This window comes from Quercus robur, chromosome 5 (assembly GCF_932294415.1).
Source record: "Quercus robur chromosome 5, dhQueRobu3.1, whole genome shotgun sequence".
In the NCBI taxonomy this organism is placed as follows: domain Eukaryota; kingdom Viridiplantae; phylum Streptophyta; class Magnoliopsida; order Fagales; family Fagaceae; genus Quercus; species Quercus robur.
Window position 1 is genome coordinate 33,637,475 of NC_065538.1, and position 26,504 is coordinate 33,663,978.

The 26,504-nt window shown below is 37.8% G+C and overlaps 5 protein-coding genes, 2 long non-coding RNA genes and 1 pseudogene across 8 annotated transcripts; 7 read left to right on the top strand and 1 right to left on the bottom strand.

Moving 5' to 3' along the window:
- Positions 1-3,160: 3,160 nt before the first annotated feature.
- LOC126728125 (uncharacterized) lies at positions 3,161-3,976 on the top strand. Its single transcript, XM_050433994.1, has one exon. The coding sequence runs from the start codon at positions 3,161-3,163 to the stop codon at positions 3,974-3,976; it is 816 nt and encodes a 271-aa protein (XP_050289951.1).
- Positions 3,977-4,612: 636 nt separating this feature from the next.
- LOC126728126 (uncharacterized) lies at positions 4,613-10,351 on the top strand. Its single transcript, XM_050433995.1, has 6 exons — positions 4,613-8,604; positions 8,960-9,071; positions 9,178-9,382; positions 9,455-9,944; positions 10,121-10,211; positions 10,292-10,351. The coding sequence occupies exons 1-6, from the start codon at positions 4,613-4,615 to the stop codon at positions 10,349-10,351; spliced, it is 4,950 nt and encodes a 1,649-aa protein (XP_050289952.1).
- LOC126728127 (extensin-like) lies at positions 10,273-15,351 on the top strand. The gene is made up of 3 exons (XM_050433996.1): positions 10,273-10,724; positions 14,819-15,279; positions 15,324-15,351. Exons 1-3 carry the CDS (start codon positions 10,479-10,481, stop codon positions 15,349-15,351), a joined length of 735 nt encoding a protein of 244 aa, XP_050289953.1. The 5' UTR covers positions 10,273-10,478.
- On the bottom strand, positions 10,882-14,386 carry LOC126725817 (uncharacterized). Of its 2 annotated transcripts, none has more exons than XM_050430772.1 (7): positions 14,227-14,386; positions 13,256-13,332; positions 12,952-13,153; positions 12,397-12,471; positions 12,068-12,169; positions 11,826-11,866; positions 10,882-11,016 (listed from the first exon to the last, which is right to left on the bottom strand). In XM_050430772.1, the coding sequence occupies exons 2-7, from the start codon at positions 13,301-13,303 to the stop codon at positions 10,897-10,899; spliced, it is 588 nt and encodes a 195-aa protein (XP_050286729.1). In that variant the 5' UTR covers positions 13,304-13,332; positions 14,227-14,386; the 3' UTR covers positions 10,882-10,896. The 2 variants fall into 2 exon arrangements, with proteins under 2 accessions (XP_050286729.1, XP_050286730.1); XM_050430773.1 differs by having other exon boundaries at positions 13,256-13,335; positions 14,227-14,382.
- A 470-nt stretch (positions 15,352-15,821) lies between the features above and the next one.
- LOC126729065 (uncharacterized) lies at positions 15,822-17,376 on the top strand. Its single transcript, XR_007656478.1, has 5 exons — positions 15,822-15,922; positions 16,025-16,120; positions 16,944-16,994; positions 17,070-17,154; positions 17,264-17,376. It is a non-coding gene; the product is annotated as an uncharacterized LOC126729065 (long non-coding RNA).
- Positions 17,377-17,809: 433 nt separating this feature from the next.
- Positions 17,810-19,778, top strand: LOC126729066 (26S proteasome non-ATPase regulatory subunit 2 homolog A-like). Its single transcript, XM_050434807.1, has 8 exons — positions 17,810-17,918; positions 18,147-18,267; positions 18,351-18,410; positions 18,549-18,616; positions 18,807-18,849; positions 19,283-19,348; positions 19,469-19,507; positions 19,626-19,778. Exons 1-8 carry the CDS (start codon positions 17,914-17,916, stop codon positions 19,710-19,712), a joined length of 489 nt encoding a protein of 162 aa, XP_050290764.1. The 5' UTR covers positions 17,810-17,913; the 3' UTR covers positions 19,713-19,778.
- A 1,579-nt stretch (positions 19,779-21,357) lies between these two features.
- Positions 21,358-22,092, top strand: LOC126729067 (uncharacterized; annotated as a pseudogene).
- Positions 22,093-23,346: 1,254 nt separating this feature from the next.
- On the top strand, positions 23,347-24,752 carry LOC126729068 (uncharacterized). Its single transcript, XR_007656479.1, has 3 exons — positions 23,347-23,395; positions 23,506-23,598; positions 24,429-24,752. It is a non-coding gene; the product is annotated as an uncharacterized LOC126729068 (long non-coding RNA).
- Positions 24,753-26,504: the final 1,752 nt, after the last annotated feature.

Here is a 26,504-nt window from a genome sequence, read left to right on the forward strand (position 1 = left end):
TGACATCTGAACTTACAGCTTCCTATAAAATAATCAAATTATTCAAAATAATAATCAACCCCATGACAAAAATAGAAACTTTATCAAATATGAAAGAGCAAAAAGAAGAGCTTGAATGATGAGAAAGCAAATGAGAAACTATATAGGAATATGAGATGGAAAGGAAACGAACCAGCTCGATCCATTGACGAGAATCAGCTGTCCACTAAAATGCAGAGTCTTCAAGGAGCTCTGATTACAGAACCGAGTATACCTTCAGAAATGTTGATTTCAGATCCACCATTGACACCCCACAAAGAGCTTTCAGAGTGAGTGTGTCAAAGAAAGAGAAAGACAGAAAGACTATGGAAGAACAAACAAGAACACAAACCCAGAAAATTCAAAACCCAAAAACATCTAATATGAGATGAGAGAAAAAAAAACTTGGATTGAGCAGGAAAATAAAAACCAGATCGGTATTTTGAACGAACCCAAATAAAAACCCACACTTTTTCAATCGCCAAAACCACTTTGAAACCCAGAACCCAACCACCACAGTTCTTAAATCAGTCCCCATTTGGTTGATCTTGAACCCACATGTCGCCGCCAGCCATGCCGTGACAGCAACCGATCTCAACATCTCCCTCTAACCCGGATTAAACCAACTCAGCCTCTCTCTTTCTAACCCATATCAAACCCATGGCGAAAATGGCCAACTGGCCTTAAAAACGAAACTATCTAGTTAGTAGGCTCTCTTTAGAAACATATTTCATTTATAGAATCTCGAGTCTTAAAGACTTGATTTTGGGCTTCAAAATCGAGTCTTTAAGGCTCGGTTTGTATGCTTGACCACGTCTGATGTGTCAGAGTTGCCATCTGGCATTGACATGGAAATCGAGTCTCTTAGACTCGATTTCCACGTGTATTCCAACCGGAAATCGAGTCTTAGAGACTCGGTTTCCAATTGGGGTTTTTCAAAATTAACGTCTTCGTCTATTGCATTTGTCTCACTTTCACTCACACCCTCTCACTCTCACACAAACCAGAGCGCTCTCACTCTCTCACCCTCAGTCTTACATTTTCATTTCCCACACTCACAAAACTCTCTCATTTTCTCTCTATCTCTCACACGGCCTCTCACATTCACACACGCTCACACACACACAGAACCCCGCCGGTGTCGACGAGCAGAGCCCAACCCAGCCCAGCGACGACGCCGACGAGGCTGAGCCCAGCCATCGGCTCCTCTCCTCATCGATCTCTCTCTCCCTCACTAGGAGATCCTTTCTCCTTTTCTCCCTCTCTCTCATTACCACCCCCATACCCATTCATTTTTCCTCACCATACCCATACACATACCCATTCCGATTTTGGTTGGTAAGTTATTTATATGATTTTTTGTTTTGATTAATGTGAAATTTTGGGTTTGGATTTGGATACTTAACATCTAGGTTATTTTTTTAATTTTCAGTTTTGATTTTTGTGAAATTTGGGTTTGGATTTTGTGGTAGATACTTTATTTAATTTTTATTTTATGATTTTTATGAAATTTTGGTTTGGATTTGGTGAGTGCAGATGACATTCAACTCTCTTTGGCTGAAGTCAAACTTGCTTGGTTACCCATTCCGATTTTGCTTGGTAAGTTATTTATTTGATTTTTTGTTTTGATTATTGTGAAATTTTGGGTTTGGATTTGGATACTTAACATTTAGGTTATTTATTTAATTTTCAGTTTTGATTTTTGTGAAATTTGGGTTTAGATTTTGTGGTAGATACTTTATTTAATTTTTATTTTATGATTTTTATGAAATTTGGGTTTGGATTTGGTGAGTGCAGATGACATTCTTGCTTGGATAGTGCATATTGTTACTGCCATCCTTAAGACTTTCCAAATTTCTGGCTTCAGGTTAGATTTTTATTGCTGATTAGGATTATAGCTTTTACGAGAGAATTGTATATCTCATTAGGCCCATTTGCTTGTCTATTAGGAGCTTAGAACTTACAAGTTTATATGAAATAGTTATCTCATATATTTATAGTGCTTGCGTACCATTACAAATTACTAAATTATATGCATATAAAAAAGCACTTAGTAGTTTGCTATTGAAGAAACAAATTACATAGTCTTTTTTCAGTTATGTATTTTGGTTGATTGGTTATGATTTAGGTTTTTCGGTTAGGAATGGTTTTGTTTAATTAGTTTAAATAGATGGATTAGATTTAGTTTTGATTAAGGGATTTTGGTTAGAAGTTTTGTTTACGTTAGCTAGCTTGGCATAAATTGGTTTTAGGTATCTAGAATCGATTTTGCATATTTGGGTGGCTTTGATTCGGTGAACAAAGCACATAGAACTTACGGCTTTAAGCTACGGGTGCTTTTGAACTCTAGGAACCAAATGCCTCTTTGAAAACAAAACCTAAACCCTATTCAATTATTGAGGGGGATTTAAACGCTGTTTTCCTTATAAAAAAGATCAGGAAATGTCACTAAATTACAAGATTCTTGGCCCATTTAAACTGATTCTAAAGCAGAATTGGACAACAATATCTCTAGAAAGTTTAGATGTTCAAACAAGCATATCTCATCCAATTTAGTCTGATTTAGAACTGGGTTCTAAGTTGGCTATGGAAAAGTCAACAAATTTTTTTCTTGGTCATTAATATTAGTATAAAACACAAATAATGTGTCACATCATATTATTTTTCAAGTATAAGCATGATTTGTCAATTATCACCAAAGTTGTATCAACACCACTTTAAATGCTATCTTTACTAGCGTTGTCAACTTGTCATTAGAATCTGGCTTATTAGCCACTTCTTTTTTGTTTCTTTTTTATTTTTTTCTCCCCTTCTTATTTTTTTTTGTTTTTGATCAGTCATTAGCTACTTCACAATTTGTCTACATCGGCATTCCTCTTTTACCAACCTTTTGCATAAGATTTCTCATTCCGAAGGGATAAAATAAAATAAAATAGAGAAAAGTCAAAATATCCTCCATTTAAGATTATGTCTTACTGCAATATCATATGGATCCAATCCACTTATGTGTGGCTTTGGACCATTATTCAATATAGGGAAAAAAATGGGAAGGTTATGAACACCTAAGTGTTCTCATTGGAGTACCAAGTGTATTCCTCGGCTAGTGGTGTTTTTTTTTTCAGGGGTGAGGGAAACAGTTTCTATGGAGGATCTTGCCCAATCTTGGACACGCCTTTCTCTATCTGAGAGAGAAGGGCCAGGTTGCTGCCTCATGCCAGAAGATGGTGTAAAAACCTTCTCCATTGCAGCAAAGTTTCTGACTAAAAGAGCCCTTAATGCTGAAGCGATTGCTAGAACTTTTAATCCTTTGTGGCGAGCAAGAAGGGGTTTCAAAATCCAGAATATTGGTGATCATAAGATTTTATTTTCTTTCGAAGACAAAGATGATGTAGATAGGATCATTGGCAGCGAGCCGTGGAGTTTTGATAAGCACTTGGTTGCTATGCAGCGCTATGACAATGATAGACCACTTGAGGACATCAAGTATGATAGGACTACATTTTGGGTACAAGTCCATGGACTCCCGTTGAGGTATATGACCATTGAGGCGGCGGAAAAAATATGTGGAGGGGTGGGAGAGGTGATCAAGCAGTCGGATTCGAAGGTTTATGATGGAGGTCACTTTATTCGAGTCAAAGTTTCAGTTGATATCACAATGCCGTTATGCAGAGGGCGACTTATCTCGTTGAAAGATGATAAACAAGTGTGGGTCTCATTCAAGTACGAGCGATTGCCAAACATCTGTTATTGGTGTGGTAGACTTACGCATGATGACAGGGACTACGACATTTGGATCGAAAGTGAGGGGACTTTAAAGAATGACCAAAAGGAGTTTGGTCCCAGCTTACGTGCTCCTCCATTCATGGCATCCAAAAAAAAATACCATTGTGGTGCCGGGTTATTATTCTACGAGGAAGATGAGTACGAAGGCTGGACAAACATCTCAGCCGATGGATGAGGAGCAACCTGACGTTCAGAACCAGTCCGGTGGTAACTCTGAATCGGAGCATGACACAAACGGCAGTGACCGTTACAAGCAAGGAGCTGTTACGCATTCAATGGGCAACGGCCAAAAAGGAATGAAACACACTGATCATGCAAGTCCGGTTTTCTCGCTGCCTTTAAATTCTATTTTAAATGGGCCGCCCAGCTGTTTAAATGGAATTGATTCTGCCTTAAAAGAGACAGTTAACGAATCATCAAGGTCAGAGCAGTCTGGAATGAGTCCAGATATAGCTGAATTCTCCAAGTCACGTGCCTCTTTAAGTGGAACAAATACAAGGCAGCCAAGTGAAGCACCTCTCCCTCACGTGCCAAGTCAGCCAAGTGCAGTAACACTTTCTCACGTGCCTGATAGGGTTTCACAGAATAATGTTCAGGGACGTGTTCTTCCTTCTTGGACCCGTAGGAGCAGACCACAAACAACAACTGAAATCACAACTACTGAATTTACCACAGGAAGAAAAAGGCCTATTCATTCTCATGTCTCAAGTGTTTTTTTTGAACTTCCATCAAAGCGGCTTCAAGTGTCTCAGAAAGATGATGAAGGTTTATTTTTATTGGCGGAGGCTGATTATCAGCCCTGCCAGGAGCAATGAGTTGCTTAGTATGGAACTATCGTGGGCTTGGGAACCTACGTACAGGAAGAGAGCTTGTGGAAATTACACGGGCAAAAGATCCCTCTGTAGTGTTTTTGGCCGAGACACTCACAGATGATGCAAGGCTAGAAATTGTACAAAGAAGTATTGAGTTTGACCATCGGTGGGTAGTCCCAAGGGAAGGGAGAGGTGGAGGATTGGCTTTATTTTGGAAGTCTTTGATCAATCTGACAGTAGTGGATTCTTCGAAGTATTATATTCATGCAGTCATCAATAAGGATTCAGGAGATGAATGGCGTTTGACAGGTTTTTATGGTGAACCAGAGACAGCAAGGAGAACTGAAGCATGGGATCAACTTAGGTACCTCAATTCTCACTCTAATACTCCATGGTTGTGTGTTGGGGATTTTAATGAGATCATTAGGCAAGATGAGAAAGTGGGAGGGGGAATTAGGCCTCACAATCAAATGCAACTTTTTAGAGAAGTATTAGATGAGTGTGGGTTTATGGATTTGGGATATGTGGGTCCTAAATTCACATGGGCTAGACATTTTGAGAATGGAAGCTCGATATGGGAAAGATTAGATAGAGGTTTAGCAACAAACAATTGGTTTTTGAAATTTCCCGGGACTAAGGTTCATCACTTGCGTTGTGATTCTTCTGATCATATCCCCCTTCACATTATTTTTTCGGGTTTGGAACCACATAATAGAAAGAAGCCGTTTAGATTTGAGGAGATGTGGCTTTCCAATCCGGGTTGTAATGAAATTGTTGAAGCAATATGGCATAACTCTAGTACCGCGGAGTCTAGTGTGGGTATTTTACAAAGGGTGGAGAAGTGTGGTAGGGATCTGTGTTGGTGGAATAGGAATGTCTTTGGAAATGTGCGGAGGGAGTTGGATAAATTGAGGAATTTACTCCTCAAGGCCGAAGGGGTGGCTGTCCTTAGTGGGGATAATACTCGGGTTAGGCAATTGAAGAAGGATATTGAAGTGTTGAGGGATAGGGAGGCAACTATGTGGGCCCAAAGGTCGAGGTTACTATGGGCAAGGCAAGGGGATAAAAATAAGAAAAACTTCCATAGTTGTGCCACGAAGAGGTTTAGGAAAAATTTGATTGAAGGAGTTAGAGATGGAGATGGTAATTGGAAGGTCCATCCGGAGGAGATAGCACCTGTTTTTGTCAGCTACTTTAACACACTTTTCTCTTCTTCGGGATATAATGGGTTTGCAAGAGTGTTGGAGTTTGTACCTAATGTTATTACAGATGAGATGAATTCTTCACTTAGTCGTGCCTTTGATGCAAGTGAAGTTCAAGTGGCTTTGAATCAAATGGCTCCTTTAAAAGCTCCTGGACCGGATGGAATGCCCCCCCTTTTCTACCAACATTTTTGGGGCACAGTAAACGATGATGTCACTTCTTCCATTTTGAGGTGGTTAAATTCAGGTACTCTACCTACTCCCCTAAACCATACTTTTATTACACTTATCCCAAAAACTAATTCTCCCGAACATGTTCACCAATACCGTCCCATAAGCCTTTGCAACGTTTTGTATAAAATTTTCTCCAAAGTGTTAGCAAACCGTTTGAAGAAAATACTACCTCTCATCATTTCTGAACACCAATCTGCCTTTACTAAGGATAGATTAATTTCTGATAACATCATGGTGGCATTTGAGACTTTACACTGCTTGCAAAGATATAATTCTAGTAGTCATGGTTATATGGCCATTAAGCTAGATATGAGCAAGGCCTATGATAGGGTTGAGTGGCATTTCCTTGAGGGGATTATGAGGAAGATGGGTTTTAATGAAGGGTGGATTAATCTTATTATGGTGTGTGTGAGCACAGTCACTTACTCAGTTTTGGTTAATGGAGAGCCTAGTGGTTTGATTCACCCGACAAGGGGTATAAGGCAAGGAGACCCATTATCTCCTTTCCTGTTTTTACTCTGCACGGAGGGGCTCAATGGGTTGATTAAAAAAGCGGAGACGGATGGTGATATCCATGGTTTTTCCTTATGTAGGAGAGGCCCAAAACTAACACATTTGCTTTTTGCAGATGATTGTCTTCTCTTTTGCAGGGCAACCATAGAGGAATGTAGGAGGGTGCTGGATATTTTGGATGCTTATGAAGAGGCTTCTGGACAAAAAATTAACAAAGTCAAAACAGCCCTTTTCTTTAGCAAAGCTACTGATGCTGCTATAAAGAATAACATCAAAGAAGCTTGGGGAGTTCCAGAAATCATGCAGTATGAGAAGTATTTGGGTCTACCTTCCTTTGTTGGGAAAGGGAAGAAAGCAAGTTTCAACTACATCAAGGAGCGGGTGTGGAGAAAAATTCAAGGATGGGAAGGGAAGCTACTCTCACAAGCAGGTAGGGAAGTGTTGATAAAATCAGTCATCCAAGCTATCCCAACTTACACAATGGGATGTTTCAAAATTCCTTTGGGACTATGCGATGAGATTGAAGCTATGATAAAAAAAATTTGGTGGGGGCAACGAGGTGACCGGAGGAAAATTCATTGGGTAAAATGGGATGACTTAACTAAATCAAAAGCAGTGGGTGGTATGGGTTTTAGAGATCTTGCCATGTTCAACGATTCACTCCTAGCAAAACATGCTTGGCGGCTTTTGCATGACCATAACACTCTCTTCTACAAGGTCTTCAAGGCAAGGTTTTTTCCAAATACAACAATCATGGAGGCTAAGGATTCAAGATTGGGCTCTTATGCATGGAAAAGCATTCTCATTGGGAGGGATGTGATTCAAAGGGGAGCGAGGTGGCGGGTCGGCAATGGAAAAAAAATTAGAGTTTGGCAGGATCACTGGCTGCCAAGGAAGCATCCTCCCTTGTTATCTAATTGTCCAATAGTAGATTTTGAAGACTCAACGGTGGATATCCTCATTGATCCACAAACTAGGCAATGGAATGTGGAGATGGTGGAGGGTTTATTTCATGAGGAAGAAGCGGAATTAATCATGCAAATTCCACTAGGCCGAACTGAGGCGGAGGACATTCTGTTTTGGCCTTATTCAAGCAACGGGCTGTACACCTGTAAGTCCGGATACCAATTCCTTAAAACGGAGGAAGAAATGATGGTGAGAGCTCATGACTCAGCAACAACTGAAGATACACAAGTTTGGAAGCATATATGGTCCATGAATGTGCCACAAAAAGTGAAGACTTTCTTGTGGAGGGCGTGCCGTGAAGCCATGCCAACCAAACATGCTCTGTTTCGACGCAGAATTACAGAGGATGATATATGCGTGAGGTGCCGAGCTGAAACAGAAAATTCTCTCCACGCACTGTGGTCGTGCTCTGAGCTTGATTTGGTTTGGGCAGAGCCGGAACGGTGGAGTTTTAGAGGTGAAGTACAATTCTTAAACTTCAAAGAACTTTTATCTTGGATAATCAAACACACACAGCTGCTGGAATTATTTGCAGTCACGGTTTGGTCCATTTGGAACCAGCGGAACCGTGTGCGGCTTAACCAAACAGCAGATGCCATCCATCAGATTGCGCTTCTCTCTAAACAGTGGCTAGCTGAGTACCAAGCAAGACAGAGCAGTCCTAATCCGGTTCCCCTGCGCTCTCAACCAACCAGATGTAAGTGGAAGCCTCCGCCATCAGGTAATTTCAAGATTAACTTTGATGGAGCGATTTTCCCAACGGAAAAGAAGTCTGGTATAGGAGTGGTTATTAGAGATAGCAGAGGTCTTGTTATTGCTGCATGTTCGAAGGTGGTGCACCAGATGTTAGGAGCTCCCGAGGTCGAAGCTATGGCTGCGACATGGGCTCTTTCCTTTGCAGCTGATGTAGGGGTGAACCGGGCTGTGTTAGAGGGAGATTCATTGGATGTTATTGCAGGGTTAAGGGAGGATAGGATGGTTTTGGTGCCATACGGATTACTTTTGGAGGATGCAAGGTTTTTGTCCCAACATTTTGATGAGTTGCGTTACTCTCATACAAAGAGGGAAGGCAACAGGTTAGCACATTGTCTGGCTAGATATGCAGTTGGCATACCAGATTTTCTAGTTTGGATGGAGGATGTTCCTCCACAATTTTATTCTGTATTCCAAACCGATTTATCGGGTTTTTCTTAATAAATTACATTGACTTCTTTCTCGAAAAAAAAAAAAGTGTTCTCATTGGAGTATAGTAATTCTAGTTAGACCTAAGTGATCTCATTGAGATTCTAATCAGCAAGTTTATATAGCTAGTAAAATATTAAATTATCATATTTTTGTTTTATTTAGCTCAGAAAAAACTTTTGCACCATCATATCTATGTTTACTTGCAATGTCAATATTACGTGCTAATTGCTTATCATTCTTGTGCAGTATGGATGCTGCAAATGCTGGACGGATTGACCATACACGGCCTAGCCCTATTGACGATTCGGTGTTAAAGTTGCAGTCCACCCATCGGTCAGAAGCTATTTGGAATGGGCAGGTACAATACAGCAATAAATATTTATGTAAAATGTACACGTATTTAATTCATGCAATATACATGCAGACGTTTGTCATATGTTAATCCAAGGATTCGTTTTGTGCAGGATCCAGGGGCCCTTACTTGCCGTGGCCGTACTGAAGAGTTCTCCAATCGAGAACCAATGGTAGATGATCGAGTTGTTGACATTATTAAGGCATTGGGCTTGGAGGGACTGCTAAGGCAGCCGGGTAGAGAGCTTGACCACGGCCTAATTACAGCCTTAGTGGAGCGATGGCGGCCCGAGACTCACACCTTCCACATGCCACATGGTGAGATGACCATTACATTGTAGAATGTGGAGGTGATTCTCGGGCTTCCTATCAATGGTGACGCTGTAACAGGGAGCACACAGAAAACTTGGATGACTATGTGCGAGGAGTTCCTTGGCTTTCAACCTATAACTCAAGACCAGCATAAGGAACTTCATGGCCAAAGGATTCTCATCAAACGGCTTTTGGAGCAAGTTGCTAATCCATTGCCGCCTAATGCCGAAGAGGATGAGCTGCATAAATACGCACGATGCTATATCCTAGCGCTACTGGGGGACACAATATTCATGGACAAATCTGGCGATAGGGTGCATCTAATGTGGGTGCAGCAGTTGGAAGACCTTCGCAACCCACGAAGGTACAGTTGGGGGAGTGCTTGCCTTGCATGGTTGTACCGAGAGCAATGCAGGGCAAGCCATAAGGAAACCAGTCAAATTGGTGGATGCTTACTGTTGGTGCAGTATTGGGTATGGGCCAGGTTCCCTTATTTGTGCCCGGCAATTGAGCGTGGCCCACCAGTAGGCACTTATGGTCCTTCAGCGCGTGGTCCTCTGTACCTGAAGTAAGTCTCTACCTTATAAGGATTATTTCTTATTGTAGTGATATTATTAATTGCCTAGTTTTTATCTATAACATTATCTTAGTAGTTATATGTGATAACATTATAGTTTTAGTCATGACATTATCTTAGTAGGAAAGTTATAAATATTGATCTTTTGTTCTTGACAACACTTGTAGGTGGGCGTGGGTCCCAAACAAGAAAAACAGGCCTGCCCACATCTTCAGGGATAGGTATCGCCAGCAAATAGCTTCAATGCTGCCAAGCCAGGTATGAAAATGCCTTGTTTAACATGTTAACATGTTTAGGAACAAGATATATGTTTGGTGAATTTTGAAATATAAACATAGTTGCCTAATATGTTGCGTACTTGTTTTTGGGCTACTGTAGGTGGTGTGGCAGCCGTATGAAGCCGATTTTGAGGACCTTCCGCCATGGTGCGTTGCAGGGGGGGCTGTGTGGACGGCAACGGTGCCGCTTGTATGTTTCCACCTAGTAGAGATACATACACCAGATCGTGTCGTTTGTCAATTTGGGATGATCCAAGAAATTCCCGAAGATGTTAACACTGACCCCGTGCTTCATGCCATTGATTTGAGGGGGAAGGTGGGCGTTGATTGGATGCGGAAACATGCTCTGCATTTACTAAATTGGGGTAACCGCCTTCAATGGTGTTGTCAAGCAGTGCTTGGTGATATGCCTCCACAGCATGAGTACTTCGACTGGTTCAAAAGAGTGACTCGGAGGTTCATTGATGTTCCTGGTGCTACATTGACTATACTGGTAACTTCTCCACATCTTGTACATTTTACCGTACTCCTTAGCATGAAACAATATTGCATGCATGAAGCAACATTACAAATTTGATAAAAATCAGTTTCAGAAAATTCGGTAAACATGTTACTAATTTATTCAAAAAGAGGGTATAGAAGAGCGGATATGAAGAAATTAGGTTTTATACCATTGGTGCTAAGAATAAGGAAGCATCTGCAACCCGGGAAGTTATTATCACGTTTGGCTGGTACTTCTTCAAACATTCAACAATAGGAGCAGCTCCCAGATATGTACTAGCACCCTTAATACATTAAGCCAAAAAGATAGGATTCAGATTTACAAAGTAGTAATAAAAAAGAGGGGAATTTCAATAGTGATTAAATAATTCATTAAAAGAAAAGGTTTATTTATGCAAGCATCACATGCTAATGAAAAGGTGCCTCAGATTATGTAGCCAGTGTAGTCAAAGGGAAAAAAAAATGAACTTAAGGCACATCCTCGTGAGTTGACAAAAAAGTGCTCACCTGAGTGAACCAAGGTACTGAACTCTAAATATAAATATTATAAATTGTATGTATCTAATGCTTGTTAGGCATGGTTTGAATTTTTCAAACTTTACAGTAATCTCATATATACAATTAAAAAAAAAAAAAAAAAAAAAAAAAAAGGAGAGAACCAACTATTAAAGCTAAAAGATTATGATTGAAATCTAAAAAAATATATATATTTCTAAATTGATGCAGAAAGAAAGAGAGGTGAGAAAGAAGAATGCAAGAGAAAGACACACCCACTAACTTGAATTGAAGTATATAACTATCCTTTTTTGCCAAATTACAAAACTGCCTCTCTTTTTCTTTTCTTTTTTTCCTTTTTGCTGAATTTCATTGAGACTCTTGCCTCAAATGCCTTACAGTCTGTTTAAGGTGCTCAGGTGGTTGCCTAGAAGGCAAGAGTCTAGGCGAGTTCCTAGATGGCCTTTGACTACACTGTATGTGGCTAACATGTAACAACAGAAGTTTGAAAAATAAAAAAATAAGGAGTATACAAGTTTTTTTTATTTATTTGAACATCAAATACTAATGAAGAGAACATGCAAGACAAGAATCTTACGCCTCCCATTAAATATGATTTCTCGAGTGAGGATGGTGATCCTGGATACATAATAAAAATAATTGGGTTGTAAGTTGAAAGTCATTGCATCAAAACATAAAGGGAAAGAAACATCTGCATGGTATTCAATTAAATTTCCTAATTGACCTTGATAGATATAAAGGTTGCACAATAGTGGTTTTTCAGTAATGTGACAATCTTTATATAATTCATTTAGCATTCTCTTATGCAACTAAGAGTACCTGATTCTGTGACAAAAGTCTCATGAGCCACGGCAATAGAGACACTAAGCCCCAGGCTGCTAGCTATTTCCCTAACCTTTTCTTGGGCACCAAAAGGATCCACTTTCTAGAAAGGGAATGAGAAAGGTTCAAAAGGCAAAGAATAAGACATAAGCCATCTATTAAAAGCATAAAGAAGTACCAAGCAAAGTGCATTATAATTTTTTTTTTATAGGAAGTTACACATGCACCCAATGGGTCTTGAACCCACAACCTCACCCTCCACCTTTCTCTTACAAAAGGAGGAGATGTGCCATTTGAATTAATATTGGCTAATATTAGTTTCTTACTTGCACCCATGTTCGTAATTAAGCAAGTTCGTCTCTCCATAGCCAAAGGTAAAAGCAAACGCATCCAATGCGAAACTGCAAAACCATCAAAAAGTATCAGAGAATAACCCCAGGGAAAAAAGTATAAGAACTATATATCACAAAACTGACTAGATACAATTAGCATAACAAAATTAAGACATGCATGGACAACTTACAGAGTTATGTCATAGCTTTTTTATGATATAACCCTCGCATTTTGCAATTAAGAGTGAACACACAGAGTTTTACGAAACCCTGGTCTCTGGATATGTAAATTGCCTATTTACAAACAACTGAACACTTACTTTCTAAAGGAGTCCACAAATGTAGCAAAAAGGTTAGAGTTCCTCTCAATAGTTATGCTAGGCAGTGCACATACCAACTTTTGCAACATTAGAGGGGACATAAACCAGACCATTAATTAAATGTCACCAAGCTTTAAAAAAAAATTTGTTGATTGAAGGTGGACTATATATGAACTTTATTGAAAAGGATATCAGAATTTAGAACTGTGTATGAATAGTAGACACATACTCCAAGAATCATAACCATCGCCACCAGACACCATAAACTGATACCGTTCAGCAAGAGTACGCTCCGCTAGGCATTCCAGTACTAGATAGTTTAGCTCTTTAACTCTCTGAAGCAACTTAAGAGCAGCCATTGGCCTGTCACCTCCAAACCCAGCTCCACAGCCAATATAAACCTTCTCCCTTCGCTTTTGAGGATTAACTCTCTGCAGTTAACGTTCAACATACTCATCTCTTCCACTGCTTCTCCATGCCAAATGAACAACAACCAAAATGAAAAAAATTTAAGGGAAAGAAATGCAAACTACCAGCTTGATCACACAATTATGAATTTCATCTCTGTCCTGGCTTTCCATTGTCACCTTAAGCTCCCTACAAACTGGTCCTGCTAGCAAATTAGTGATCAAATATCAATCCTATGTATCCATCGAAAGCCAACTTTATTGAGATTATAGACACTTGAAGCTTGTTCTTTTAACATGTCCTTCGCATTTTCTAATTTAAAAGAAGACACTTCACAATTCACATCATGTCATATATTTCATCATTTCATTGTTGATACTCTTTAAACAATTATCAAATATGTATTTCAAGTAGTAGAAGCACAAGATTAGTAGAAGTTTTGCCATTTCAAAAAACAACTCTTTCAAAACTGCAAACAAAGCCTTACCTGCCATTTACTTCAAAGATATACCACCTTATAAGATATAAAGAAAAAATGTGCACAGATCCGCATTTCTAGAGAATCAGTATCACCTTGAATAACTCATGTACATAAATTTTTTTTTTTTTAAAGTCCATAATTTTGGAAATATTCAGTGAATTATCCCCTGAGTATCTAAGCTCATATGGCTATAAGCACCAAAACATTGGAGGGTTTTCAATACCACTTCCAGAAAGCACTCACTTTTCACAAACACCAAAGGAAGCACTAAACTTTTTCGTTCATTATTTTTTAAGAAGTAACTCTAAAATTTTATGTTAAACCCATCACAGTCCAGCTTACTCACAATCATTTGAAAGCCTTTCAAATGATATTTTCTGGCCATCAAAATATGACCAAAAATTTTGCTCAATCTATCCATCTCACAGAAAACCCATTAACTATTTTTCAACTACCAGTCAATAACCCTCATTAATTCCACCAAATTAGTAATCAAATGGTTCAATTTTACTTAGTATTAGCAAAGCTCATCTTTTGGTTTGTAGTATACAATAAAAGATGTCTTTTTTTGGTCAGACAAAATACTAAAAATGCTTGAGAGAAACATAGACTCACCGCAAAAGCTTTGTTGAAGGTGATGAAACAGGGAAACTGCTGCTGTAATGTAATGAGCCGATGTACAACTGTGAAGAAATCAAGTCAAATTTTGGAGCTCATCATTTTTTGGGGCTGAAGTCCAAAAAAATAATTAGTTTTAAATTATTTTTGTAAATGAATTAAACTCTATTTGGGAGAGGGAAAAAAAAAATACATCGTATTACGTTAGTTTTTGGCTAAAATGGCCAACTGGCCTTAAAAACGAAACTATCTAGTTAGTAGGCTCTCTTTAGAACATGATATATGTGGTCCAATGTATGCTTAGCATCAAAGAAGTAGGTTAAAGTTGTTTTCTACTTAAGATTCCTTATAGAGAACTTTATTTGTTTACCTTATAGAGAACTTTGTTGATTTCAAAATCTAATTTCAAAATCGAAGGTCATATTTCTTATTTCAGCCTTTAGAGTTATGGTATATATTCTTCTTCCCAATTTTTTATGGAATAACTTGAATTGCCCTACAAGCAGAGGGCCCATAAAACATTGATTGTTCATTCGTACATACATAAACTGTATTGCACTACTAATATACTTGGTTTTTCCATGTGCAGATTGAAGGATACCTTCGTTTGTTGAGCCGTCACCCGGTGGGCACGGAGGACCACCAGGATATTATAGATGTACTGACTGCAGTACAGGCGATTGGCCGTGTACGACCTCGGGACCCTGAGGTCCCGAATGAGGAGGCAGCTACTCCTGCCGCAGCAGCTACTCAGAGGCCAAGCACTACTAAGAGCCCAAGCACGAGCATAGCTCCCACTAGACGTCTGCGTGTTCGTACCCCTCGAGTTGTCCCTACCTCTGATCCCCCTCCACCCACCCCACATCCATCCCTTAGCCCCACAATCCCTTCACCCACCCTACATCCATCTCGTAGTCCCACCATCCCCCCATTGACTCCACATCCTTGTGTTGGGCCTGACATTCGTCCACCCACCTCACGGTCATTTCCCGATGTGTCACCCATTCCATCCTTTGACTTGGGTATTCATCTAACCCCACCTGACATACAGCAGGAGCCAGCCTCTGGCAGTATGTCTACTGACCCTTCATCAGCCATCACCCCACCCCATGTTCATGTTGAGGAAGCTGGTGGGTTACCTGTTCAACAAGAAGGTCGGCCGAAACGCATATCAAAGGCACCTCCTTGTGGGACAGGAGGGCACAAACATGGATACAACGCTAGGCCCGAGGCATCTGACGAAGGACATGCAAGACCTCCTCCTTATTATACGAGACGGCATAAGGTCCAAAAAAGGTAACTGAAATGATACATTTTCAAAGTTTATTTTACAATATATGACCAGCTAAAAAGCATTATTTGTCATATAATAATTACTTAATCATTATGGTTTGTTCATTAATTATGTTCATGAAGATGATGATGCTATGAAAAGGCCGGAAGCACCAAAATTCAAGTTCAGCACAATAAAAGTAGCAACAAATAACCTTTCCAATGCCAATAAGCTTGGAGGAGGCAGCTTTTAGGTCAATTTTGAAGTGGCTGGTAATTTCCTAAAAGCTTAAGCTTCTTGGGACTTGGTAATTTATCAATTTGGTTTTCTTCTTGTACTTGTATTAAAAACAATTGTGGTTCTTAGGTTATTCGAAACGAGGCCTTACTGTTGCTTACTTATTTGACCCGTGAAGCTGAGGTAAGATATTCCTGCCACTTTGTCATCTAATGGTTTTGCTAAACCTGTGCTTGAAAATGTGTTTGATTTCCCTACTAATTAATACAGTTTTGTGAATTTTAGGAGATTCAAAAAATTGTGGTCTTTGAAGGTGCATTTGAGAAGATTTTCAGCATCATTAAAGAGGAAGGAGGTTCAGAAGGTGGTGTTGTTGTGCAGGTGATTTACTGTTACTCAATTTGGAATGGTAGTTTAATCAACTTTTCTAGCTTGTTTATTGATAAATTACTTGTCTTGCAAATGGCTTCTTATTGTTTGGGTGTCTACAATTTAAAACTTGTTTCCTTTATGGTCTTTTGAATGTGACACTTTCTCAATTATATCAATCAATCGAGTAGTTTGTCATGGATTACTAAGGCAGCTTCAACAATGAAGTTATGATAGTGTTTAAGTGACTCTATTGTATATCACTAATTCGCTAGCTAAATGAGCTGTTTATATGCTATAATTACATTGAGATTCAGCACCATTTGTGGGTTTTGGTCTGAATGTTGTATTTTGTCATTGTTTATTTACGGTTATGATTCTACTTGTAGCCTAAATTAAGGACTCTTGTAGTTTTGACCATTTTTTTGAGTTTGAAACCCACATGCTTTATATTATCCTTTGGCTGTCCTCTCCTGTATGGGTTATGTTGCTCATTTGACACATTCTAGTTGAACATATTAGGTGACAAGAAAGCATGAACATTTTATGGTTCTACTTGCCCAGACAAACACCTAACATAGAAGAGAGAGAGAGAGAAGGGGGGAGGGGGATATTCTTTGTAGAAAATTTGTTACAATAAACAAAGTTATGTGCATTGGCCTTCATTCTGAGTCCCATTTTCAAAACTTTTTGTTTTTCTCAGAATCACAGAACAACTTATGGTCGTTGACTGTTTAGCTATTCCTCAATTTATTCATTTCTATTTTTCTTTACAAGCATTTGAGAATTCTGCGAATATCTTGGTTATAAAACTATTATGCATGTAATGGTGCAGGACTGTCTTCAATTGTTGAACAACCTTCTCCGAACTAATGCATCTAATCAGGTCTGCAGCCTCTGTTGTGTTATATTTTATGCTTGAGATTCTCTCATGCTCCTAATGCTTCCAAGTGTGGTTCAGATACTACTGAGAGACTATGGGATTTGACCCCATAATATCAATTCTGAAGCTACGGGGAAGTACTTACAGTTTCACCCAACAAAAGGTTAGATACTGAAATGTATATAAGATTTTACCAGAGATCTTTGAATTTTCTGTCACAGAAGCCTTACTGGTATTTCTTCTTTTCCTTGAAACAAACGCCATGCCAGTAGACAATTAATCTACTCAGTGCAATAGAAACCATTAATTTGTTAATGATGGGAGGTACAGAGGCTGATCCTGGAAAAGATGCAAATAAGCTAACAAATAAAGCAACACTGGTTCATGTTTCTTACTAACTTCATATCTGCTATAATTACTTCCTTTAGAATCATTAACTTGGTGGTATCTTATCCTGTAATGTGTATATTGGTTGCAAAAAAAAGTATTGGATCATCTTCTTTTGTTCGGTGTTGAAAGCCAGTGGGCACTAGTAGCTGTCCGTTGCGCGGTAAGATGACTTTTCTGAACATTGTTCACTGTCTTTTTGCCTCTCTATCTCTCTCTCTGTCTCTCTCTCTCTCTCTCTCTCTCACACACACACACACACACACACACACACACACCCTTTTTGTGCACATAATTTGCACAGAGAGAGAGAGAGAGAGAGATAGATAAAAGTTTAGATATTGCACAAATAAGCATTTAGGAATACTATGGAACAATTTCTGGTTGTTGTTGGGTCATTCGCATAACAAATTTCAATGTTGTGTATTGTGTCAGTCTGAAGAGGATCTTGCTCTGAAGCAACAATTGACAAGTGCTGTATGTGGAGAGAGTTCAGGATGCTGACCCTAACTTACAGAAGGTTGCGCTTGAGAGCATGAGGTAATAGTATTTAATATTTGCTTTCACTTAATATAATTCTGATCTTTATGTTATGGTTTAATGTTTGGGACTTTGTTAACATTTTTGGGTATAAGTTATAATTCATCAATTTGGTTCCTTGATTGATAAAAACATTTCTGGGGTTTTAGATTAACTTTGAAAACATTAGCTCCTTGTATAGAATGGAAACATATGTCATAATAGCATGTAAAATTTTGATAATTGTAGGCAGGAAATCCGAACCTCTACAAGCTCCATGACTTCGGTCCCAAAGCCATTGAAATTTCTGCGTCCACACTATGGAACATTAAAGGCATTTTATGAAACCATGGGGAACTCGGAATTGAAGGTATAATTTTGTTTGCTTGGACATCTGTTGTGTTATAGAAGTAGCATTCTAGCCTATCTAATTAACTTTCTTTGTCAATGCAGAAGTACCTCGCTGATATACTCTCCGTTCTGGCTCTCACCATGTCTGCTGAGGGAGAAAGGGTACGACTGAAGTTTATTGTATTGTTTTTGCTGATTTGTTTAGTTGATTCTCTTTACAATTGCTAAAGTAAATTCGTTTTATGTTATTTGGGACTAACATATATTTCATTGCTTTTCTATTGCTGAAAATTCTTTTAGGAGAGCTTAAAATATAGATTGGAGGGTTCAGGAGGTGATATTGGCTCATGGGGCCATGAATATGTGAGGTGAGTGTCGTCTGATTAAAATACATTGTGGTCTCTATTGGGTTTTTAGGTGGTGGTAGGTAGTTTGATATGGTCAAATCAAAGTTCATTGTATGGTTTTTAGGTTATGGTAGTGTTTGAAGTTCAATCCATATAAATGAATATTAACCTCAATCACTATTGATTATTATTCTTTTTTATGTGTAATCAGGAACGTAGCTGGAGAAATTTCACAGGAATATGCTAAGCGACAGGTTAGAAATCAATGCTACCCCTCGTGTTCTTTATGAAGAAAAAAGCTTGTTATGGGTACTAGGACCATTCTATAAATCTTATTTTTAGAAACCAGTAAAATACAACTTTTTATTCATATGCATTTACAACTCAAAAAATTTAAAATTTGGTTCCATATGCATCTTGATAAACAGATTAAAGTGCTTTAAACTTTATACTATTATGTATTATGATATCCTTGCTTCCCTGAATTTGAAAATATGTATTATGCGGTATGGTATTGGAGTAGTATTACATCTTAATAATGCTCATTGCTCTGTGAATAGAGTGGTGCATTCTCTTTCGATAGAGGATTTTCTCTAGAATATTATCTTCTTTGGCCTTCAATACTTTATTGTTAAGAACTCGTTCTTAATTTTAATATATTTAATTTCTTTGAATTTACCACAATAGAGCGAAGAAGTTCCAATCAAGGATCTTATGGAGCTTGTTCAACAAATAGTTGCTTTTCACATGAAGGTATGATTCAGTAACATGTTACAGTATGACGACTATAGGTGACATTTGAAAGGATTATTTTATTTTATTTTTAGTTTTTAGTTTTTAGTTTTGTTCTAATCATTGTGAATTGCAATGCAGCACAATGCCGAGCCTGAAGTTGTTGATCTTCTAATGGAGGTATTGAGCAGTATTTCTCTTTTGATCTGATTTGTTTATTGTGCTTTCCTGCCCTCAATTTTTTCCTCCTCTTGGTGTTTGGCCAATAATGAGATGTGTGTAATCTGACTAATGCTAGGTTGAAGACCTTGATCTTTTAATAGAGCATGTTGACAGCACGAATTTCCGAAGGACATGTCTCTATCTGACTAGTTCGGCTTGGTAAGTGGGATTATACCATAAATTTGTGGAGATTTTTATCCAATGGATTAATCATTTTACTTGTCACAAAAAAAAAAAAAAAAGGATTAATCATCTATAGTAGCCTGAATTAAAAAAACAGCAGAGGAATTAAAAGTTACAGTTCTCCAGCTAGCATGGGATTTTTATAGGGGGTAGGGGTTCATGGTTAGACCAAATTGGTGCATGTGTTACTTATTATTATGTTATTTATTTGTTTTTTTTTTTAAATTTTTTGTTTATTTTATTTTATTTTTAAGTATGTTTAATTTTGAGTTCTGTTTTGGTCATTTATTGCTCTTTTTCTGGTCAAGTCACATGAAACACTGCTTAATTATTTCTTAAAATAAAAAGATATCTACATTTGGGCTCAAAAATTAAATCCCTTGAGAATACTATGTAACTACGTAAAAGATTGACACCTGACATGAGCTTGCTCTTGTTCAAGGACTTGGAACACTATACTTTATAATAATTGGAACACTTTTGCTGCTTCTTAAGGGTTGAGATGAACGGGTTATTATTTACTAAAGAACATTGCAACATAAATTTTCTGCCTTATATGAAATGCTATACCAATATGTTCAGTAAATGACAACCTTTTGCCTTAGGGTTCTTATTTCTAAAGAGTATTGCAACTTGCAACATTAGTTTTTTGTCATGCATGAAATGCTGCACCAAAACTAAGTTTATAATTGCTCAGTAAACTACAGTCTTTTGACTCGGGTTGTTTATTTCACCTCTCTTTCTCTCTCCCCCCCTTGATGACATTTCACATTGCAACGTAATGCAGATGCCTCCCTGGACCTGATGACATGTTGGTTCTAGATACAGCCTACATGATTTATTTGAAATTTGAGGAGTATCCAAATGCACTTCAGATTGCCCTATTTCTAGATAACATGGTTTGTACTTTAAGAAAAATACTTTTTATAACTCATCCTTCCCTTACTATTCAATTGTGCATTGTGTTTACCTGTATTTGGTGAAGAGCTGCAAGGGGAATTATATTTCTTCATTGATTGAAGAATTTCACAGCTACACATTACTAGAAAATCTTATTAAATACTTGATAAAATTTATGATGCAATCCTTAAAATGTTATTTTGGTTTGGTCCTCATAGTCCAAAGTATTTGTTGGCAGTATGTGAAGCAAGTTTTTACTTCCTGTAATGATCAGCTGAGAAAGAAGCAATTCTGTTACATCCTTGCTCGCCATGTAAGTCTTCAATTCTACATACTTTTGATTTCCTTTGAGTTTATATTGTTGACTAACTTGTTCATCTGGATGAATTTTAGAGAGTGGGTTTGATTTTGTATTCTTTATGAATTGAACTATTCGGCATGATCCTGCACTGTTGCTAGGATTATATAGGAATTTCCTCTTTTTGTATTTAAAGTTAATCATGTCCATATTGTTGGGTTATAGTATCTGTCTAATGTAGTTACTCTGTCCTAATCATTGTTGCTGGGTAGTATTATAGGATGATGAAATAGTCATGACTATTGTCCTTGGTCAGTTTATTTCTTTTATTTTATTTTTTAGGGATGGATTGTAGAGTTTGATAATTTCTTATGTCACTGTATCAATATAACCTCAATCTGCTTCTTACATTTCAAACTACGTTTCCATGAAATAGGTTATTAATTGTATATGGCAGCATCCTGATGCCCCTGTGGTTTATCTGACCTGTGACCTTCTCGGCCAGGAAGAAATTCTAGCAAATGTGTCCCAAACATTTGGGTCCAAGATCTGCAAATGTGAGGAAGAGTTCTTGGAGAATGAAAGTCAAAGAAAACTGAGAATTAATGAGGCAATAAGGGACCAATTTGGTGTTTGGCATGTTTGTTACTCCATTCACTCATCCAAGGAAGAATTAGAATGGGCCCTGCAACTTCTTGTGCCGAAATGGGTTGTTTCAACAACCCCCAGTTGCAGGGCCATGGAGCTACATTTTGTTAAGAAACACTGCTTTGGCAATCAAGTAGCTCCAAATGACCCTATTTGGAAGCTTCTTGATATTTCCACAGAAGGTTCTCCAGATTTGGATGTATCCGTCAAAGGTGTTAGTGGTTCTCCTATGGTTGAAGAGCACACCCAAACTTATGCTCAACCTTAATTTGAACCAGTAAAAGTATCTACTGGCCTAAAAGGACTTATAAAATTGTCCCCTCCAAGCAAAAAAGTGACATTATTTGGAAGAGCGAGACTTGGTCTCCAAGATTTTAGTTTTTCACATGAAGGTCCAATAGTTGTATCTATCAACAATAACCCTCCACAAATATCTGCCAGCAAAGTAGAAGAATTCTCATTCCAGGAGGAAACTGAAGTGAAATGCCATAAGTCAGAAAGCAAGACAGGTATAGCAGATAAGAGTATAATAGTCTTGCATGTTATGTTTTCTGATAAGAGTGTAATAGTCTTGCATGTTATGTTTTCTGGCTAGTGCACATGCGGGTTATTCAAATATTATTGGAGGATGACAGCAATAAGAACCAACACTTAGCTCCAAATATTTGGGGTTGGTTATGGAAACTCGACATATTAATCAAGTTCAAAACATATTCTTTCATTCTATTATATCCGAAATCATAGTTTTTGTTACATCTTTAATTGACAAGTGTTGTTTTGCTAATTTTATTAGTAAAAGTTTAGGACTTCCTCTACCTTTTTCGTTCCATTGACTAGAATCAAACTCTATTTTTTATTGGTGCATTAATTGCTCTACTTGGCATATGACCAAACCATTTCACATGACTCCCTCCCATCTTTTTATTAATAAAGGCCATCCAATTTTTACGCGAATTTCCTCATTTCATATTCTATCTTATTTTTTTCATTTATTCATCTTAACATTCTCATTTCAATTACACTTATTTTATAAACATATTGCTTCTTAACAACATTTAGAGGGGCTAAGCCTCATGAAGTTGGGGAGTTTGAAAATGGGTTGTATGATTATGTTGTTTATCAGGATCGTATCTATTTTTGAACTTTGCTCTGTACGTAGGGTCCAAAGAAACTGATGAAAAGGCTACGAGGTTCTAAAGTTGGATATCTTGGACTGTTGGACGCCAGAAAATCACTATGGATGGACTGAATCTAAGTGTTAAACATTTCTAGGTTTAGACCATCTATAATGATTTTCTGGAGTCCAACCGTCCAAGATATCCAACTTTAGAACCTCGTCAGCCTTTTCATCAGTTTCCTTGGACCCTACCTCTGAGGTCCACGAAAATGGAGGTGTATCATAAGAAGTCGGGTAGGTGTATTCAATCGATAAGTGGACCAAATGGGGACTGTATGCCCGTCAGCTACTCCAGCTCAGTACATGGTCTTCTTCTTCGGGCTCTATCTGGTTGCTTTGGGGACTGGTGGGATCAAACCTTGTGTTGATCAGTACTGCCTTGATGATTTAGGTTAGTTTTTAGTGCGTGTAGCGCTGCTGCTTGGTTTTCTTTCCTTTTTGGGTGGACATCATACTATGTTGCTTTTGTCATGGTTTTATTTCTGCACAAACGGCTTCTCATTTATTGAAATATCTTTGATATGGGTAGGAGCTGGCAGAACCATCGATAAGAGGTGCATTTTTTTCTTGCATTCAACAAGGTGCAGATCATGTGATTGTAAGCCCATTTTTTCTCTTCCTTGGACGACACTGGCATCAGGTAGCTCGGCTTACTTTCCTCTGGTGCCTTGATTATAGATATACTGTACAGAATTGGTGACTAGATTGATTTTTTTTTTTTTAATAAAAATGCTTTGTGTCACTTTACAGGATATTCCTTCGTTAGCTGCTGAAGCTGCAAAAGAACACCCTGATGTGTCATATATCGTTACTGCACCTCTTGGTCTGCATGATCTACTTGTGGTATCAAATTTTATCCTTTTCCTTCTATTGGGCCAACATCTGAATGAATGTCTCTAAAGCTTTGCCAAAAGTTTAAATTATGCTTAACTTTCTGATTGGGCTATGTGCTCTAATTTTATAGTGCTTGCTAGTTTTTTAATCTTCACACCATTTATATTTTGCAAAATGTTCCTCATTATTGCTCTTTGTGGGGAACTTATTAATTTGAACTCAAGTTCTCTCCATGGAGAGATCTGGGAAATGCCATTGAACTACAAGTCTCTTGGCCACTCCAGCCGTAACATGCTTTTCCCTTTCTTCACAAGTGGTACTGTTATATAATACTCTTGATTTATCAAATTAAAACTAGACCCCATTTGGGGCCAATCTGGAGTAACCGAGTAACCCCTGCTTTAACATTTTACTAATATTTAGATGGAGAGGCATATGTATCCTTCTTAAATGAAATCTATTTGCTTAATTTTTTAGCTGAAATGAAAGTTGTGTTAGTGGTGCTGATCTGGATGGAACTCATGTAGACAAGTCTTGGTAATTTTGTTTATTATTTAATGTGCAATGACACTACATAGTAGCTGTTACTGAAGTATTGTCACTATAATGATAGATCTAGTCATATTCATGCTTTGTTCACTATAAAGAACTTGTTCTTTATAATTAATGCTTTGTTCAACACAAATTACTTATCTTTGTGTAGAATTGTACTGATGACATGAGATCATTTCACTGTATGTACCTGCATGAAAGTTTGACATTTTTCCCAACGTTGTCAACTGCATAACAAATTCTGCCCTAGGAAAAAAATTCACTGTTAATTTATTTTTGCTGCACAGGTGCCTTGATAAAGCCGCTATAGTGTCAGATGCTGAGAGCAAAAGTGAGGAATTCTCCAATCCATGGAGGCTTTGCACTGTAACACAGGTGGAAGAATTGAAGATTGTGATCCGCATGTTTCCAATCTGGGCTACTGGAATTGTCTTTTCTGTTGTTTATGCCCAGATGTGTACAATGTTTGTGGAGCAAGGAATGATGATGGACACAAGCATTGGTTCTTTCACCATTCCCGCAGCCTCTCTCTCATCCTTTGATGTCATCAGTTTTATTTTTTGGGTCCCCATGTAGATAGGGTAATTATTCCAATTGCAAGGAAATTTTTTGGCAAGGAGCGAGATTGTATGACAAGGTTTATATTATGAGATTTGTATTACTGGAAAGGTTTGCTCTGTAGAAATTTGTATTACAAGATTTATATTATGAGATTGTATGCTGGGCATTTACAAAGTTGGACAGTAATGTTCTTGGTGTATTTTATAATAATGTTATATTTAATAATTTCAAAATGCAATACATTTTGTTTTTAATGTACTACATTCACGTTTTTGACGCTCTTAGAACTAGTCTAGATAGGTGATTACCGAATACAACCCTTTCAATCGAGTTTCTGGTTTACACCTACAGGAATGCAAAACAAATGAAAAAAAAAAACTTCCCAGTGGAAATCGAGTTTCTAAAACTCGATTTCCAGTGAAACATTTACAAAAATGCCACTTCAATTACAGGAATGCAAAACAAATGAAAAAAAAAAAAAAAAAAAAAAAAAAAAAAAAAAAACTTCCCAGTGGAAATCGAGTTTCTAAGACTCGATTTCCAGTAAAATATTTACAAAAATGCCACTTCAATTACAGGAATGCAAAACAAATGAAAAAAAAAAAAAAAAAAAAAAACTTCCCAGTGGAAATCGAGTTTCTAAGACTCGATTTCCAGTAAAATATTTACAAAAATGCCACTTCAATTACAAGAATGCAAAACAAATGAAAAAAAAAAAAAAAAAAAAAAAAAAAAAAAAAAAAAAAAACTTCCCAATGGGGAAATCGAGTTTTCCAATGACACATTTACAAAAATCCCACTTCAATTACAGGAATGCAAAACAAATGAAAAAAAAAAACTTCCCAGTGGAAATCGAGTTTCTAAAACTCGATTTCCATTTGTGTGGCATTATCGCAAATAAATGACACTAAACAATTTACAAAAATGCCACATTCAATGGAAATCGAGTTTCTAAAACTCGATTTCCACTGGGGAATTTTCTGCCAACCCGAGAGCAAAATTTTTTAGGGGGAAGTGTGAGAGCAAACTTCCCAGTGGAAATCGAGTTTTAGAAACTCGATTTCCATTGAATGTGGCATTTTTGTAAATTGGTTAGTGTCATTTATTTGCGATAATGCCACCCAAATGGAAATCGAGTTTCTAAAACTCGATTTCCACTGGGAAGTTTTTTTTTTTTTTTTTTTTTTTCCGTTTGTTTTGCAGTCCTGTAGGTGTAAACCAGAATTACTTTTGTCCCGTCCCCTACAATAGTAAAAGATATCCAGAACACATCACATGGTCAGCGGTAAAGAAGTAGATACAAGCATAATCACCAGTCAAGGAGAGAGTACATCAGATGCAAATAATTGGATTCAAACAGTTACTATTCATGGGCATTTTAGTTGCCCTTAGCACACAAAAACAGTCAATACATTATCATCGGTTCAAACAAGGCCGCTGTGGTTGAAGTTGGCAAAGTAGTAGCTACATTGCCAATGCCATATCATTGCATTACAGGCAAAAGCTGCACAACGCAATTAATGTAACGAGTACAATGGATAACAAATGTTCAATTAGCACAATATTTAGCAATAAACAAAATAAAAACTAAGTCAATACAACATAGTCTACATAGTCGTCTAACACTTGTCCATACTGATACAACATACTCTACATAGTCACCTATAACATTTCCATACTGATACAACATAGTCTACATAGAATTTGCTGCACTTGTCCATACTGAACATAACCACAAGTCCCACGTACAATGCCATTCAAAAATCCAGTCTCCGCTCGCCTGACAACCACGAAGGTACAGT